Source organism: Balaenoptera physalus (genome assembly GCF_965194825.1).
Source record: "Balaenoptera physalus genome assembly, chromosome: 19".
Lineage (NCBI taxonomy): Eukaryota > Metazoa > Chordata > Mammalia > Artiodactyla > Balaenopteridae > Balaenoptera > Balaenoptera physalus.
In genome coordinates this window covers 53,593,422-53,609,507 of record NC_138900.1, presented here as the reverse complement: position 1 = coordinate 53,609,507, position 16,086 = coordinate 53,593,422, and the positions used below count along the sequence as shown (strand labels likewise).

General features: G+C 34.9%; 1 protein-coding gene across 2 annotated transcripts in view; it reads right to left on the bottom strand.

The window, feature by feature from the left end:
* AP1G1 (adaptor related protein complex 1 subunit gamma 1) overlaps positions 1–16,086 on the bottom strand; it is a 79,281-nt gene that overhangs the window by 38,951 nt on the left and 24,244 nt on the right. The window contains exons 2-3 of one of the 2 annotated variants that reach the window (XM_082439017.1): positions 12,986–13,189; positions 1,701–1,825 (exon numbers count right to left, since the gene is read on the bottom strand). In XM_082439017.1, coding sequence (XP_082295143.1) covers positions 1,701–1,825; positions 12,986–13,186 — 326 coding nt within the window. In that variant the 5' untranslated portion in view covers positions 13,187–13,189. Of the gene's footprint in view, positions 1–1,700; positions 1,826–12,985; positions 13,210–16,086 lie in introns of those variants that run through there. The other variant, XM_082439016.1, reaches the window with a different exon arrangement.

Here is a 16,086-nt window from a genome sequence, read left to right as displayed (position 1 = left end):
TGCCTATTCTTCAATTTTTATCAAGCTACAAACCTATACTTGAGTTTGGTATTAAGTCTCTAATATGAACTTGCTGCTAGGCAGAACTGCCAAATTATCAGCATATGATTGAAGGCTTGAATGATAAGGGCACAGAGCATGCAAGAACAAAAATTAAAGAAACTTTCAGAGGCCTGTCCAGAATAAATGTGTAAAGTCACATTAAACATCTAAAATGTAACCTCCATGGCACCAAGGATTTCTGTCCATTTTTTTCATTCTCCATCCCCAAAGCTCATAACACCTCCTGGCATACAACAGGTATACAATAAATATTTGTTGAATAAATGAACCAACTTAGTATTTTCATTACTAATATTTATTTCAAGGCCAAAAAGAACAAGATTCTCCCAAATTAAGTCACAGAGTCAATGTATTTACATGACACACTGTATTTACAAGCAATCGTTAATTCTCATTTTAAAATTTTTCATTATCCATTGGGAAATTTTAAATTATAATTTTTACCACAGCAAAATATATGAGTTCAGTGTCTTCAAATTGATCACCTATATCCCCCTGATTCTACTTTCTGTCAAATACAGAAATACTATAAATGAAAAAGAAATCTAAAAAAGGAGATTAAACCAACAGACAAACCAAAACCAAATCAAAACAAACCAAAAAGTACCTTTAACCAATATGGCCATCAGAACTTCCATAACTTTCTTTCTTTTTTTAAAAAAAATTTATTTAATTTATTTATTTTTGGCCGCGTTGGGTCTTTTTTGCTGCGCACGGGCTTTTTCTCTAGTTGCAGCGAGCAGGGGCTACTCTTCGTTATGGTGTGCGGGCTTCTCATTGCGGTGGCTTCTCTAGTTGCAGAGCACGGGCTCTAGGCACGGGGGCTTCAGTAGTTGTGGCTCGCGGGCCCTAGAGCGCAAGCTCAGTAGCTGTGGTGCACGGGCTTAGTTGCTCCACGGCATGTGGGATCTTCCCGGACCAGGGCTCGAACCCATGTCCCCTGCACTGGCAGGCGGACTCTTAACCACTGCGCCACCAGGGAAACCCTAAAACTTCCGTAACTTTCTAACAGAAATTTATTATAAGAGAGATACTGAGAACTGTTAATTCCCTACTCACAGGTCCTCTAATTTCTCCAGAATGGCAAGCATTAACTTTGTAAGTTAAACACATAACTGGACTAGTAAATCAGTAAAGCACCCATTAGAGAAAAAAGGACTTATACACAAAAATTCACAGGGCTAAATATAATTCCCAGCAACTGAAATCTGGGATTAGACTGCTGACAAGCAAGACCTCTCTTTTTACCTTTAAATGGTATTTATTAAGAATATACACTGGTAATTATTTAATAAACACAATGTTTCATTATTCGTGGTATTCAAAAAAATATATGATAAGAAAGCTCAGATTTACCAATGCTCTTTCTATTCTATGAAAGTCCAAATGCTTATTCATGGCTAAATAGTTGCTATGACTCAAGATGTACAGCAATGCCTTCATTTAGTTAAATTATCCCCTACAGAAGTTTTAATCGTTTGCTTAGCCTCTTTACGTATAAGCTACAGAACCAAAAGCAGCTCAAATACATTCTAGACAGTAAATATAAAATCAATAAATAGAAGCTTTTGATGTCTTATTATAAAAAAGACCTAGAAGTACAAAGTAGTTATTGGAAGAAAGAAATTAAGACTTACTTCTTGATACAGTTGGTCATGAGAAGATGGACATCTTGTCTTTCATCTAACAGCAGCATTGCCCCTAAATAGCCAATGCGTTTGTCTGTGAATTTTTGAGAGGCGATAAGCTTGAGGCACTCCAACTACAAATAAAAAATAAATAAATAAATAAATAATTTTAAAAAAGAAAAAAGGAAAAGAAAAAAATTAAGAAATTGCTACCATAATCAGGAAAGCAGTGTTTTTAACCCAGAGTCAATGGTTACCTAAAGTACATAGGTATAACCTGTATAATCAAACCACCTAAATAAAAGGCAAAGGTTTAAGATCGTTCAATATCTTCATAATAATAATCAAGTTCTGGAACAGATCATCTTGTCAAGGTCCTATGGTATTTGCCATCCAAATAATCTGTGAAGTTTACCTTAGATCTACATATTCATACAAACTACTAAAGGGTTGTCATAAAGTTTTAATAAACCTAATTCCTAATTTAATTCCCAGGTTATATTAAACGAGCACCAAGCTCATGTGTGTATTTAGTATCTGGTTCCTATTTTGAATATCAAAAACTCAGTAACTGGAAACATACCAAAGTGCCAAACAGTGTCCTAAACACCAGGAATGTACAACTGAAGAAGAGATAGACAAAAAAAATAACTTTAACATAATGTGGAAAGTGCTACATTTAGGGCTCGAACCAAGTACTATGGAGAGGTGAGGTTTTAGGAATCAAATACAGAAGTAAACAAACACACACAAGCCAGAGGAAAACCCAGTAATGGAATTAACCTAAAATGTTTTATATGACTTCTTCTTTACATAATTCTTCTTTACACAATCCTCAGAGCTTAAGAATCCGTGTAGTTATTTACAATAGCCAAGACATGGAAACAAGCCAAGTGCCCATCAACAGATGATTGGTTTAAGATGTGGTGTGTATGTGTATAAAAATATATATATGTATATATACATATATACATATAATGGAATATTAGTCATAAAAAATAATGAAATAGCACCATTTGCAGCAACATGGATGGACCTAGAGATTATCATATTAAGTGAAGTAAGTCAGAGAAAGACGAACGTTGTATGATATCACTTATATGTGGAATCTAAAAAATAATACAAATGAATCTATTTACAAAACAGAAACAGACTCAGGAAATAGAAAACTTACGGTTACCAAAGGGGAAAGAGAGAGGGAGAGGGATAAATTAGGAGTAATTAACAGATACAAACTACTATACATAAAATAGATAAGGAACAAGGATTTACTGTATAGCACAAGAAACTATATTCAATATCTTGTAATAACATAATGGAAAATAATCTGAAATATATATATATATAAAAAACTCAATCACTTTGCTATACACGAAACAGACAATATTGTAAATCAACAATACTTCAATTAAAAAAAAAAAAAAGAGTCCTTGTATTTAAACAGTTTGTCTCTCTACTTAGCCTTTCTTGAATATCACAGTCACTCTGATATACTTTATCATTCCATCTTCACTAACATGGAAGAGGCCAAACATTCCCTCTTGGGCAGTGGTTTACAAAGGGTATACACAAGTTAGACTCTTCAAGAGGGGTTTTTCAAACTATGCTCCCATTTAGAATCACTGCATTCCAAGGAAAGGGGCTCAGATGCAGACTGGTGTAGACAGGAATGTAAGATCACATGAGACTACTTCCCATATGAATCTGCCTGTAAGTATGAAAGTCAAACTGAGAAATGTAAAAGAGTTTACAAATAAACCTGTTTCGAGCTATTTAAAAACTGCTCTCTCAATGTACCTACAATAAAAACACCTAAATGTTGTGGGATGACTACACCATCATGAGCAAATCAAAGAAGCCTCAAAGGGAGAATAACCAGGATCCCAAGGAAAACTGAAATGCCTCTGAGATCAACAAAGATTATCTAACTACCCTTCCCTTCCGTCTACACATTCAATTTAAATTTCAAAAACAATTTCTGAAATAGAAGATGTTTACAGTCATTCTTACAATGTCAGCAGAAAAATTACTGCTGAGGTGAATGAGAAAATCACAAGTTAAAATGTTATTAGAAAAATCTTTCTCTTTTTCAAACTGAAGGACTTTAAATCTTTCCATTTAATCATTCTATAAATAAGTATTTTAGCAGTAAAAGAAAATGTTCTAAGAACCAGGTATCACTGAAATGTTTATCATGCTTACTGAATCACGCTTCAGGCAAACAGCAAGCATTACACAAAGTACCCAAATTTTTTTTCTTAAGGTGAACTAATGAAAAGGACACTCAGGCATTAATATTACTTCATATTTTTAAAGGTCAAGTTTTAAGATAGTCACACCAAAAGTTACTGATGACTGGTGAGTACAATTTGTTGCTTTTTGTGACAGCTGTTAAAACTTACCTAATAACTAAATAGCCAAAAGAAAAACTAAAATTAAAGGGACAAATACTAAATTAATTCTTTTTTAATATTTCCTGTTGGTACAGTGACTTTGCTCTAAGAATGAGCTGCTGTTTTTTTTTTTTTTGAAGGTGACAAATTTGAGGGGAAAATACAAGATTATATACTGGAAATGGCCTCTGAAATACATACTCCAGTGAAGGATTAACTCTGATCACACTTCACATTTACAGTGGCCAGCAAATAGAGCTCAGACTGTACCACGTGTCATCATTAAAAGTGTTATCAAGGTTTTCAAATGTTGAAAAAGAAAATGACTGGAGGGGAATACAATGGGATGTGGGTAAATGTGAGGAGAGGGCATCCACTTTTGAGCAGCAATCACTAAAAACACAACTCAACACTTACATGAGTTACAGAACAGAAAAAAAATAGTAACCAATTAAATGTATCCACCCCTTAGACAACAACCTCAACTTCCATCGAGAACTACTGCTCCTCACTTAGAGCTACTTGAAACTGCCACCTGAAGCACTGCTAACCCACAAATCTGGCTTTAAATCCACCATAAACAGTCCACCACCAAGGTAACAGAAAACTTTTGCTTTTACCCCAAACTCTGTGAGCAAAAGTCAAAAGACAAATGACAAACTTGGAAAAAATATTTGCAACTCATTTCACAGACACGAAATCCTATACAACAGGATTCTACAAACTTATTTTTAAAAAGACCAACAACGAATATAAAAAGTCAAAGAATTTGAACAGACAGTTCAAACTAAGAAATAATTCAAACATACAAAATGAAGTTCAATCTCCTCATAAAACAAATGCAAACCCATCTAGGAAAATTTACTAAAAAATCATTGACCTGTACACCTGAAATGGGTGTGTTATATGATATGCAAAATATGATTCAGTGAAGTTATTAAAAAAGAAAAAGAAATGCAAATCAAAACCATATTGAGATACTACTTTTTAACCTATTAGCAAAGATAAAAAACTGTCATAACAGTGCAAGGACATTAGTAATGGCAGTATAAACTTGCACAAGATGTAGTAAGAAAGATTTGGTCTATCTAAATTACAAACACACATATCCTTTGACTCAACAAATCCACTTTTAGGAACTTACAATGCATTTATATTCACACATGAGCAAAATAATGGATATTATTCCATTGTAGTATTACTTTAAACAGTAAGATTGGAAATAAATGTCCGTTAATAAGACATCAGTTAAATAAATTGATTCACACATATAACAGAATACTATGCTGTATGACTACCATGAGCATGTCAATAAAGTTGGAAAAAAATAAGTACAAGGAAGCTCTTTATATATTGGTATGGGTTAATCTTCAAGACAGATTAATAAGTGGACAGTGCATACAGTATGTTACAATATATTTTTGGAAGAGGCGAGAATATATATGTCCATCGCCTGGAGATGTATAAAATGTCTCTGGAAGTATAGTCAAGAAATGAATACCACAAGTTGCCTATAAGGAGGGAAACTAAGTGACTGGAAGAGGATAGAAAGAGTTTTCATCGTATATCCTTTTGTATCCTTTAAATTTTGCGTCGATGAACTGTCATTATTTATTTCAAAGATAAATAATATTGGGCTGGGAGAGAAAACACTGCAGGATAAAGAGAACTTACATCTAACTTGTAGTTAGAAAAGTTAATACAATAATATTATAATTAAAAAGGAAAAAAACAACAAATCATTTGTTCCCCCTCCAAAGTTAAACAACATATATTTCAAAAAAAATAGCAAAAAAGCATTTGAGTCTTGGAATCATTTCATGAAAAAGCCCTTGAAAAATTTAAGAACAAAATCATATGAAAATATAACTCAGTAAATGGAAACAATCAACCTTTTAAAGATAACTTAAATTCATAATGAGCAATTACTGTGCTATTCTATCATACCTGTGATGCCGCGGGAACGTGTTAAGAAGTATGCTCCCTTCTTATCTCTATTCCCCACAAGGGCTGTGCTCTTTTCTGCTGACAGTTATTTTGTATTCTTCACCTACTATCAATTTCTTCCTTAACAAGCTCTTAATATACTGATACTTGCTTATCCACAGCAACCTTCTCCCTCTCCCCCGACCTACATCCCAAAGGGTGTACTGTGGTAACCCTTTGCTACTCACTGATTTTTTTATATTTATTTTCCAAGTGTTTTGAGACACTGTGGTTTTCCTTTAATTTAGAAAGCTCCTGCTGTGTCCAAACCAATGTGCTAGTCATTCGGATACACAGTTAGAAGGACACATAAAAGAAAACCAGCATTTGAATATTTATCATAAAATATGATATATATATATATATACCGTGACAGTCATGCACAAGCTACTGTGAAAACAAAGTAGGAAGGCCACCCAATTCAGAAACTAAGAAAACATCTGAGAAAGGTTTCTACCTCATTACAAAACACTTAGTGGAACAGAAAGAAACCAGTTAGGAGCTTTGCCTCTCTTATCCTGGTTCTAGCTAAGAGACCTATGTGAGTTATTTCAACAATCTGGGCCTAGTTTCCTTATCACTAAGGTAACTGAGCCACATCATGGAAGACAGTGCCCTAACAGTTGTCCTACACTCCATGTCTTCAAGGCAAATAGTCCCTAATTCTCTCCAGCTGATCCTTGAATTTTTCTCAGAATATTTTCTCAGCAGAAGCGTTCCAGAGAGCCATGAGCAACAAGCCTTAAGGGACTGAAGTTATCAGCCTCCTTTAGAACAAATACAGTGCCTTAAAAATCACTAATCAAAATCACCTCAGAGGGTTCTAAGATATATAGGTCACCCCCAGGATATTCTGATGGAGTAGATTTGAGAGAAAGCCTAACAACTTAATTTTTACATACTTTTCCTAGATGACTCAATGCTCCAATTTTCCTTGAATTTCAAAGCAATTTTTAAAAGGAGAACTTTACCAAGTTTCTGGCCTTGTTACATTTTTCTGAAGCAAGTAAAAATACTGCCTTTTATCAGCATTAATCTGGTTGCCCTTTAGAAAAAAGCTGCACTCGTTTTGTTAGCTTTTAGAACAATTTCCCAAAAGGTCAAATGCACATATACATTTGCTTTTAATTTAACACTGAGCTTTATGATGTGAACAATCATCCTAATGAAAAGATGCAATTATAATATTGTAAACATTAACGGATTTGCAACTGATTGGTTAGGTCTTAGTTACTTGTATTTCATTTTAATACTCAGAAATAACTTTCTAGTTTATACACACACACACACACACACACATTTTTGAAGAACAAGATTATAACTGCTTTACCACTATGTAGCTTGGTAACATAAAATCTATATGGACCAGAGCCTGGTTTTTCATTCTTCTGGCATTAACATTCCTATTGTATCCCCTTTTTTTTTTCTCTTGAGAAAATTTATTATGAAATATTTTACTCAAAAATTTGACCTACCAACGAGCTTTATCAAATCTTAATTTTACCCTATTTATTTTAATAAATTTAATATTACAAATTCAACTGAATCCCTCTGAATATTCTGCCTCAATCTGTTCCCTCTATCCCAGGAGTAACCAAAACTCAAAACTGCCGTTGATCATTGTCATGTCATATGTCCTTAGCTATACATGTAGAGACAATTGTTTTTGAATGTTTTAAACTTTACACAAAGTATCATATTGTATTCCTGCTCTTTTCACTCAACATCTTTTGAGCATTACTCACATCCAGACAAGAAGCTCCAATTCGGTCATATTCATTGCTATAGAGTATCCCATGTATGAATATACTACAACTTACCTATTCTTTTTTTTTATAAATTTATTTATTTTATTTATTTTATTTTTGGCTGCGTTGGGTCTTCGTTGCTGCACACAGGCTTTCTATAGTTGTGGCGAGCGGGGGCTACTCTTCGTTGCGGTGAGCAGGCTTCTCATTGCGGTGGGTTCTCTTGTTGCGGAGCACAGGCTCTAGGCACAAAGGCTTCAGTAGTTGTGGCACACGGGCTCAGTAGTTGTGGCTCACGGGCTCTAGAGTGCAGGCTCAGTAGTTGTGGCACACAGGCTTAGCTGCTACGTGGCATGTGGGATCTTCCCAGAGCAGGGCTCAAACCCATGTCCCCTGCATTGGCAGGCAGATTCTTAACCACTGTGCCACCAGGGAAGCCCAACTTACCTATTCTTTTTGTGGAGATACAGATTGTTCCCAATGCTTTCCTAACAGAAACAAAACTACAATGAACGCTTATAAAACGTCTCTTTTTAAACAGACAAGGAGGCTTGATCAGATTCAGGTTTATCAGTTTTTCTTTTGTTTCGATTTAGCAAATATAATTCGCAGGTGGTGGTATGAACTTTCATCAGGAGGCATATAATTATTTCTGGTGGTTGTCTCTCTTGTGACATTAGCAGCACCGATGATCATCAGGGGTTGCAAAATGGTAATATCCTAATTCTTCCATTCCTTCTTCATTAGCTGGATTATTCCTCTAAGGAGCAATTTCTCTGTATATACCATTGGATCACCAATAGTTCCTTCAGAAGGAACTTAGCAATAATTCCTTTACAAGGAACTACTGGTAAGGAAAGGCAGGATAAATGTTTGTTTCTTTCCTTTTATTTATCAGTTTTCAAAATAATGAGTCAGTTCCCTAGTATCCTCCAAAGATGACCAAGGAAATTTTCAAAAAATTTTTTAATTATTATGAACTCATTGATATAAACTTACTTGGTATGTTTCAACTACAATTATTACTTTTATTAAAAGCTCAAACTTTCTCATTTTGAGGCATGACAACCTCCTCTTGTGGCTACCATATCCTTTTAAAATGACTCTGTAGTTTTTCTTGACTTCTGATACAGTACAACAGTCCAAGCTTATTCTGTACATTTCCTGCCCCTGATTTGGCATCAGCCATCTTTCTAATGGGCCTGACCCTTTTAGAATAAAAGGGTATTTGGAGACCACAATCTGAGCTTAAGTGTGCTCAAGGCAAGGATGCCTACTATCACCTCTTCTTTTCAATATTGTTCTCCATGTACAGTATAGTAAGGAAATAAGAAAATGTTTAAGGATGGAAAAGGAAGGGAACTGCCATCATTTGCAGACAGTATTGTTGACCATATGGAAACAATGGAGTCCACAGGGACTCTTAGAACTAAGTAATGTTGCTAGGCAGATAAACAGACAAAAATCAATTATATTTCTATATACCTACAACATAATTATTAAAAATTTTAAAGAATGCTATTTACAATAGGAACAAGAGCTCCAGGGAACCTAGCAATAAGTTTCACCAAAGATGTGTAAGACCTTATGGAGAATACTGTAAAACTTTAGAGAACCTAAGGAAGTGAAATGCTATACTATACTATATTGATGGAGAGGAAGACTATTGCAGACAGGTAATTGGGTACAGCAGGCCAGGATGGAACTGGGGAGAAAGAGAACGCATGCCCAGCCTGGAGAAGGTCCCCAGCCTACTACTACCATGTGAAAATGTGGATCCAGTGTTGCCAAATCCTCTTGACTTTCTCAGAGAAACTAGAAATCCAGATTTCCATGAGAAGTTATTTGATTTTTACATGTAGGCAGCAAACTCAAAACAATTTTAAGTACTGTGCAGGACAAACAAAATACATCTGTGAAGAATTTGGGCCCTGAGCCACCATTTTCTACTCCTGCAATCTACCCACTTCTTCAGATATTCAACTTTATTTCTGGGTTGTGTTTAAGCCAGACACGTGAAAGTTTACACACCCTACAGGAAATCTATCATTGCTTTTGTTGTAAAAATGTTGAGGATATTGTCTCTTACATTACTAAAAGACCCCTAAATAAAAGACCCATGAAAGAACATCCCTTTTAGAATTCAGTGCTCTTCCTAAATTTTGTTTGCTGTCCCTTAGGAAATGGTAAAATTGGTAATGTCTGATAGTTTTTTAAGAACAAAACAAATGTTTAACATTTATTAATTTAATTAAACTTTAGAATAACCCTATAAAGTAGTATTACGAATATCCCCGTTTTACATATGAGGAAACAAGAAAGGTTAATAAGGTTCTTGCTCAAAACCACACAGACAGTAAAGTAGCAAAGCCAATTCACATCGAGGCAGTCTGGTTCCCGCAGCTGTGCTCTTAAATTCTAGTAGTAACAACCACATAACTGAATCTTTTTTTTCTTGCCTGAGCTGCCTCCCCAACAGCAACTACACAGGCCTTGTGTTCTGAATTCTTCCTTCTTCTAACTCTTACCTTCTACTATTCTTTTTCCCTTTTAAATAGATGCTGGTAACATATGCCATCTCAAATCTTTTTTACTGCAAGGCAGGGCTAAAATAATTAATTAACTTAATGCAAATAGCTATTTATAGATTTAAACTAAACACAAAGAATGAATAGGTTTTAGAGTTATACAAGGTTGAGTCACTTGAGTCACTTAAACTCTAAATTTCAGTTTAAACAAGTCACTTAAACTCTAAATTTCAGTTTCCTCATCTGTACTATGAGGATACTACCTACCTCATGGGTTTTACTGTAAAATTTAAGTAAGACTTTTAAAATATGGTTACTAAAAATTTTTAAATTATACATCTGGCTCATATTTAATTTCTGTTGTACAGTATCATGTTAGATACTGCAGTAAAAAAGAAAAAGAAACAGGTGAAATTAGCTTTAATAATATATTTTATTCAGCCCAATATATCTAAAATATCATTTCAACATATAATCAGCATATAAATTATTAGTTAGCTATTTTACATCTTTCTTTTGTACTAAGGTTTCTAAACACAGTATGTATTTTACACTTACAGCACATCTTAATTTGTACACTACATATCCATCAGAAATATGTGAACTGTATTTAGATTTCATAAAACTTACAATTGATAAAATAGATTCACATACCCAAGTTTTAAAACATATTTAAAAGTTTTCCAATAACTGTATCAAGTACCCACCCCAAATTTATTTTCCTTTAATATTCACCTCAGTTGAACTAGCCACATTTCCAAAGACCAGTGGCTACACAGCTAGTGGCTATCATAATGTACAGTGCACATCTAACAAATAAAATGCAATTAAAGGCTGGCTGTTTTTACACATAATTAAATGAAAATGACACTGTGATTCATACATGCAGGAGAGAGAGAATCTTGATAGGAACCTTTTTATGGGTACATTATAAAAGCAATTCCAATGGGTAGGGTACCAAATTACTCATATGGATAGGGCCGTGACTTATTCAAACAGAGGGAACAGAATGAGGGCCTTAAAATTATGATTCCTATTCCCACTCAGAAAAATCTTTATTTTTTCGTATCAAAATTTTAGTACTTTCCTTGAGTATGAACACTCTCCGCCTAAGACTTAAATGTTTTATCTAATTAAGTTCCAAAACACCTAGACAGACTTGAAAAGCAGTTTTATTTAAACATGTTATAAAAATAAATCTTAGAGATATATATATAGAAAGCTCCTTTACAAAATGAAGTATCACCAAAGTCTATCTTATGATTTTAAATTCCAGAGTTTGTCTTTACAGTACACCCTTTGGAGTATATAAATCTACTGTTTCCATGATGTTAACAGTAGTACTCTCTGAGTAGAAGGATTAGGAGTCTTCCCTTCACTTGACTATCTAACTTAATGAGTCTACTTAAAATCAACCAAAAAGAATATATGAACATCTATTTGCTTTATACTAATTATGTCACGTACTACATGGATAACCACGCCTAGATCCACTTCTGATATAGTAAAAGCATATGACGTTTATTTATAGAAGACAGCTGTTGTTTTTGACTGCCTAGTATCTGGTCCTTTCCTCTGATATTAACAACTCAATTTTCCTTTGGGGAATTAATGCTCTCCCACTCTCAAACATGTATTTCTAGAGAGGCTGATCTCATTTCCTGCCCCAAAATGAGCATAAAAGTAACCCAAGTCAGCCTGGTAAGATTCAATCCCATTACTTTTTTGTTTTAACCTAAGGGTGAGGGCATCTCCTTCCACTGAAGTTAATGAGCTGAACAGAAGATAAACTGATGACCATCTTTCCTGATAAATATATCAAAACATTAACAATATTATCTTTGAATAATGCAAATATGGGTAGTATTTTTTTCTACTTGTACCTAATACTGCACATTCTTTCTTTTAATTTTGCAGTCTTTGCAATAAAAAGACTACTTAGCATATAATTAAATTCTTAAGTGAAATAAAATTTAATAGCATTCATAAGAATTAAAAAACAACCCACTATACCCTTCTCTGTGACTCAATCTCCCTTACCACATACAAACGTGGAAAGAAGAAAGCACTTATCACCAAGAATATCATGCCCAGACTGGCTGTATGTGTTTGTATGTGGGAGCAAATCAAGAGGCAGACCTGCACAGTGGTTATAGCTATCAAGGAATGAGGTAATTAGGACAAAATCCTTAAATGCTATTACTTGGCAACCATCTAATTTCTTTTACTTAAAAACATCTGTTGGGGGTGTTCCTCATAATATCACTGCACTGAGGAAATAATTAAGAAAACATTTAGCAAACTTTTCTTAAATGTATACTCATTACAGTCCAGGCCCTCTGACAGAACAATCACAATCTACTGGTTAATCCCGGTCAATTTTTAAACTCACTGCCACCATCAAAACATGCCCTAATCCACATAATGAGAGATTCCCAATGGAAAGGACAATTGATGGCAATATCATGCCTTCCCAGGTCTGCAGCCTTCTCTCTCAATTCTACCCTCAGTCCACAATAATCAGACTACAAGGACATCAAAAATAGCCTGTCCTCCCCAACGGGAAAGACTGACAACCCCTGACCTATTGACATTAAAATAAGAGCACCCTTGCTAGATGTGGTCTCAGCCCAGCCTACCTGTCCAAAGTGAGCAGGGTAGCCCAGCATGTGCATATATAGTAATTTTGCCACATTCCGACACCGGTATGTATTGTCTTCTTCTCTAAAAGATGACCGAATTGCAGCACATTCTTTCTGGATCATTTCTCGTTCTTCGGCTTGGGTTCGGGCTGTCCGGATGGTCCGGATCAGCTCCCGCAATCTGATGGGGGCTGGCATTCTCTGGATATAGAAAGACATTAAATAAAGACGTTCACATTTTTTACTACCAAAACCATTCACACAACTTCCCACACACATTTCTGATTTTTAAGAATTTAAGACTTGCTGAGTCCAGTAATACAAAGTTCCAGCAAAGCTATTACATACAAACCCCTCAATTCATTAAGCCTCTGGAAAGAACACAAATAAAAATGTTAAGTATTAACTAAAGCAAAATAAGACATAAAATACACCAATGGTGTAAAGCCTATCACTAATATCAAAATATCTTAGGAACTAACTCAACCCAAATCTTTAGGCAATCCTTAAATTAAGGAAAGGCCTATGCCTAACCTTTAAGAAGATAGGTATTTTCTGCTCAACTGTTGTTAAACTCAACAAAGCTCAACAAAGTATCAGATGAATACTGAATATGATCATAATCAAAGCTCAATTCAACAAAATGAAAGATTAGGAGAAAAGACCAAATATCAGATTTAAACACCTTTCCAAGAAGCATAATCATCTCAGTATCCTAGGTACTCTTTGAAAATGTGATGAGGAAAAAAATAATAAACTGATCTCAGCATACAAAACTGTCAAGTGAAAAAAACGCACAACCTAAAAGCTGAGAACTATGTTTTATTCAGGGCATTACTGAAACCCAGGATACAGCATCTCAGATAGCTCTTCCAAAGAAGTAAGGGAGGAGCCAGGATATATAGGAGGTTTTGCTGTGGAAAAAAAACATGTAGTCGAACATCAAAAGATGACTGCTAATCACAAAAATAGACGTCTCAAGGCAATGATTTTAGTGCTTTTCTACGTATGGGAAGATGCAAGAGTCTGGGCTGACTGAAATCATTCCTTTGATATGCATCTTAACTATCTAGGGCCCGTATCCTGTTTTTCTCCATCCAGAATTCCCCTCAAGGTGCACCATGGGGGACAGCTGCAGTGGCTGATGGCTTCACAGCTACAACATCCTTTGTTTCCTGAAATGGCAGGTGACAATTTTTTGTTCAGAAGACTACTGGTGTCATATTCTCATGAATATTTTAAAAAGTAAAAATAATAACAACAGAGGACCTATAATAGACAAAACAATTATGAAAAAAAAAACCCACAGGTGGAGAATTTGCACTACCTAATTTCAAGAAATACTACAAAGCTACAGTAATTCGGACACTGTGGAACTGAATTTAAGGACAGACAGAGAATAATGGAGCAGAACAGAAAGTTTAGGAATAGACCTACACAAATATGTTCAACTGATTTTCAACAAAGGGGCCAAGGTTATTCAATAGGAGGAAGGATAGTCTTTCAACAAATGGAGCTGGCACAACTGAATATCTACATGAGAAGAAAAAAATTAACCTTGGACCCTAACCTCACACAATATACAAAAATTAACTCAAAATGGGACACAGAAGGAAATCTTTGGAAACGTGAATTAAGCAATCATTTCATACACAAGCAAAAAATACAAAAGAAAAAATTAATAAATCGGATTTTATAAAAATTTTAAACTTTTACCCTTCAAAAAATGTCATTATAAAAATAAGGCAAGCCACAGAAAGAGAAATAATACAATTCCTATCCTACAAAGGACTTGTATTTAGAATATAAAGTTCTACAACTCAAAAATAAAACAATCTTACTTAAAAATGGGGAAAAGATTTGAATAGACACTTCTCAAAAGAAGATATATGAATGGCCATAAGCACATGAGAAGATGCTAACATCATCAGTCAGCAGGGAAATGCAAATTAAAACTATAAAGAGATATCACTCCACACCATTAGAATGGCTAAAATTGTAGGCAAAAATATAGAACAAATGAACTTTCACAGACTGCTCGTGGGAATGTAAAATGGTTCAAATACTTTGGAAAACAGTTTGGCAACTTCATATAAAGTTAAATATATACTTGGCATATGATTCAGCAAATCCACTCCATATTTACCCAAGAGAAATGAAAATATATATTCTCACCAAGACATGTACACAAATGTTCAAAGAAGCTTCATTTATAATTGCCAAAAACTGGAAACAACCCAAATGTCCATAAACAGGTGAATCATAATCAGTATACCCCTATAAAAAAACACTTCTCAGAATAAAACAGAACCAATACACAACATACAAGAGTCTCAAAAACATTCTGCTGAGCAAAAGAAACAAGAACAAGAGAGTACATATTGTATGATTTCACTTTTATGAAACTCTAAGAAAGACAAGTCTCATCTACAGTGATGGCAAAGAGATCAATGATTACCTGAGAGGATAAAGATAGGGACTGGACTGGGATGCAAGGAAACCTTCTGGGGTGATAGAAATGGATATATGCACTTCTTGAAATTCACCAAACTGTATTCTTAAAACAGTTGCATTTTATTTTATACATATTATACCTCAAAGTTAAGAAAAATGATAGAATTAGATAATCATTACAATCACCTTCAGTACATATTAGCTGTGGAATCCTAAACCAATGATTTTCAATGTTGTTCTATTCTAATATACCAGGAGGAGGTCCCACTCCAATCGTTCACTATGGTATCAATCCTCAAGGTAGGGATAGTACATTAGGAATTTAGAAAAGTTCCCTAGGTATTGATATGCTTTGGTATATTGGCCCTCTTAAGATTGTGTGTCCTAAACTATGTAAAGCTACCTGTATAAGGCTGTTTTGTTACTTTTTTTTTTTTATGAATTTACTTTATTTTTGGCTGTGTTGGGTCTTCGTTGCTGCGCGTGGGCTTTCTCTAGTTGGGGTGAGCAGGGGCTACTCTTCATTGCAGTGCACGAGCTCATTGCGGTGGCTTCTCTTGTTGCAGAGCACGGGCTCTAGACGCGTGGGCTACAGTAGCTGTGGCACGCGGGCTCACTAGTTGTGGCTCACCGGCTCTAGAGTG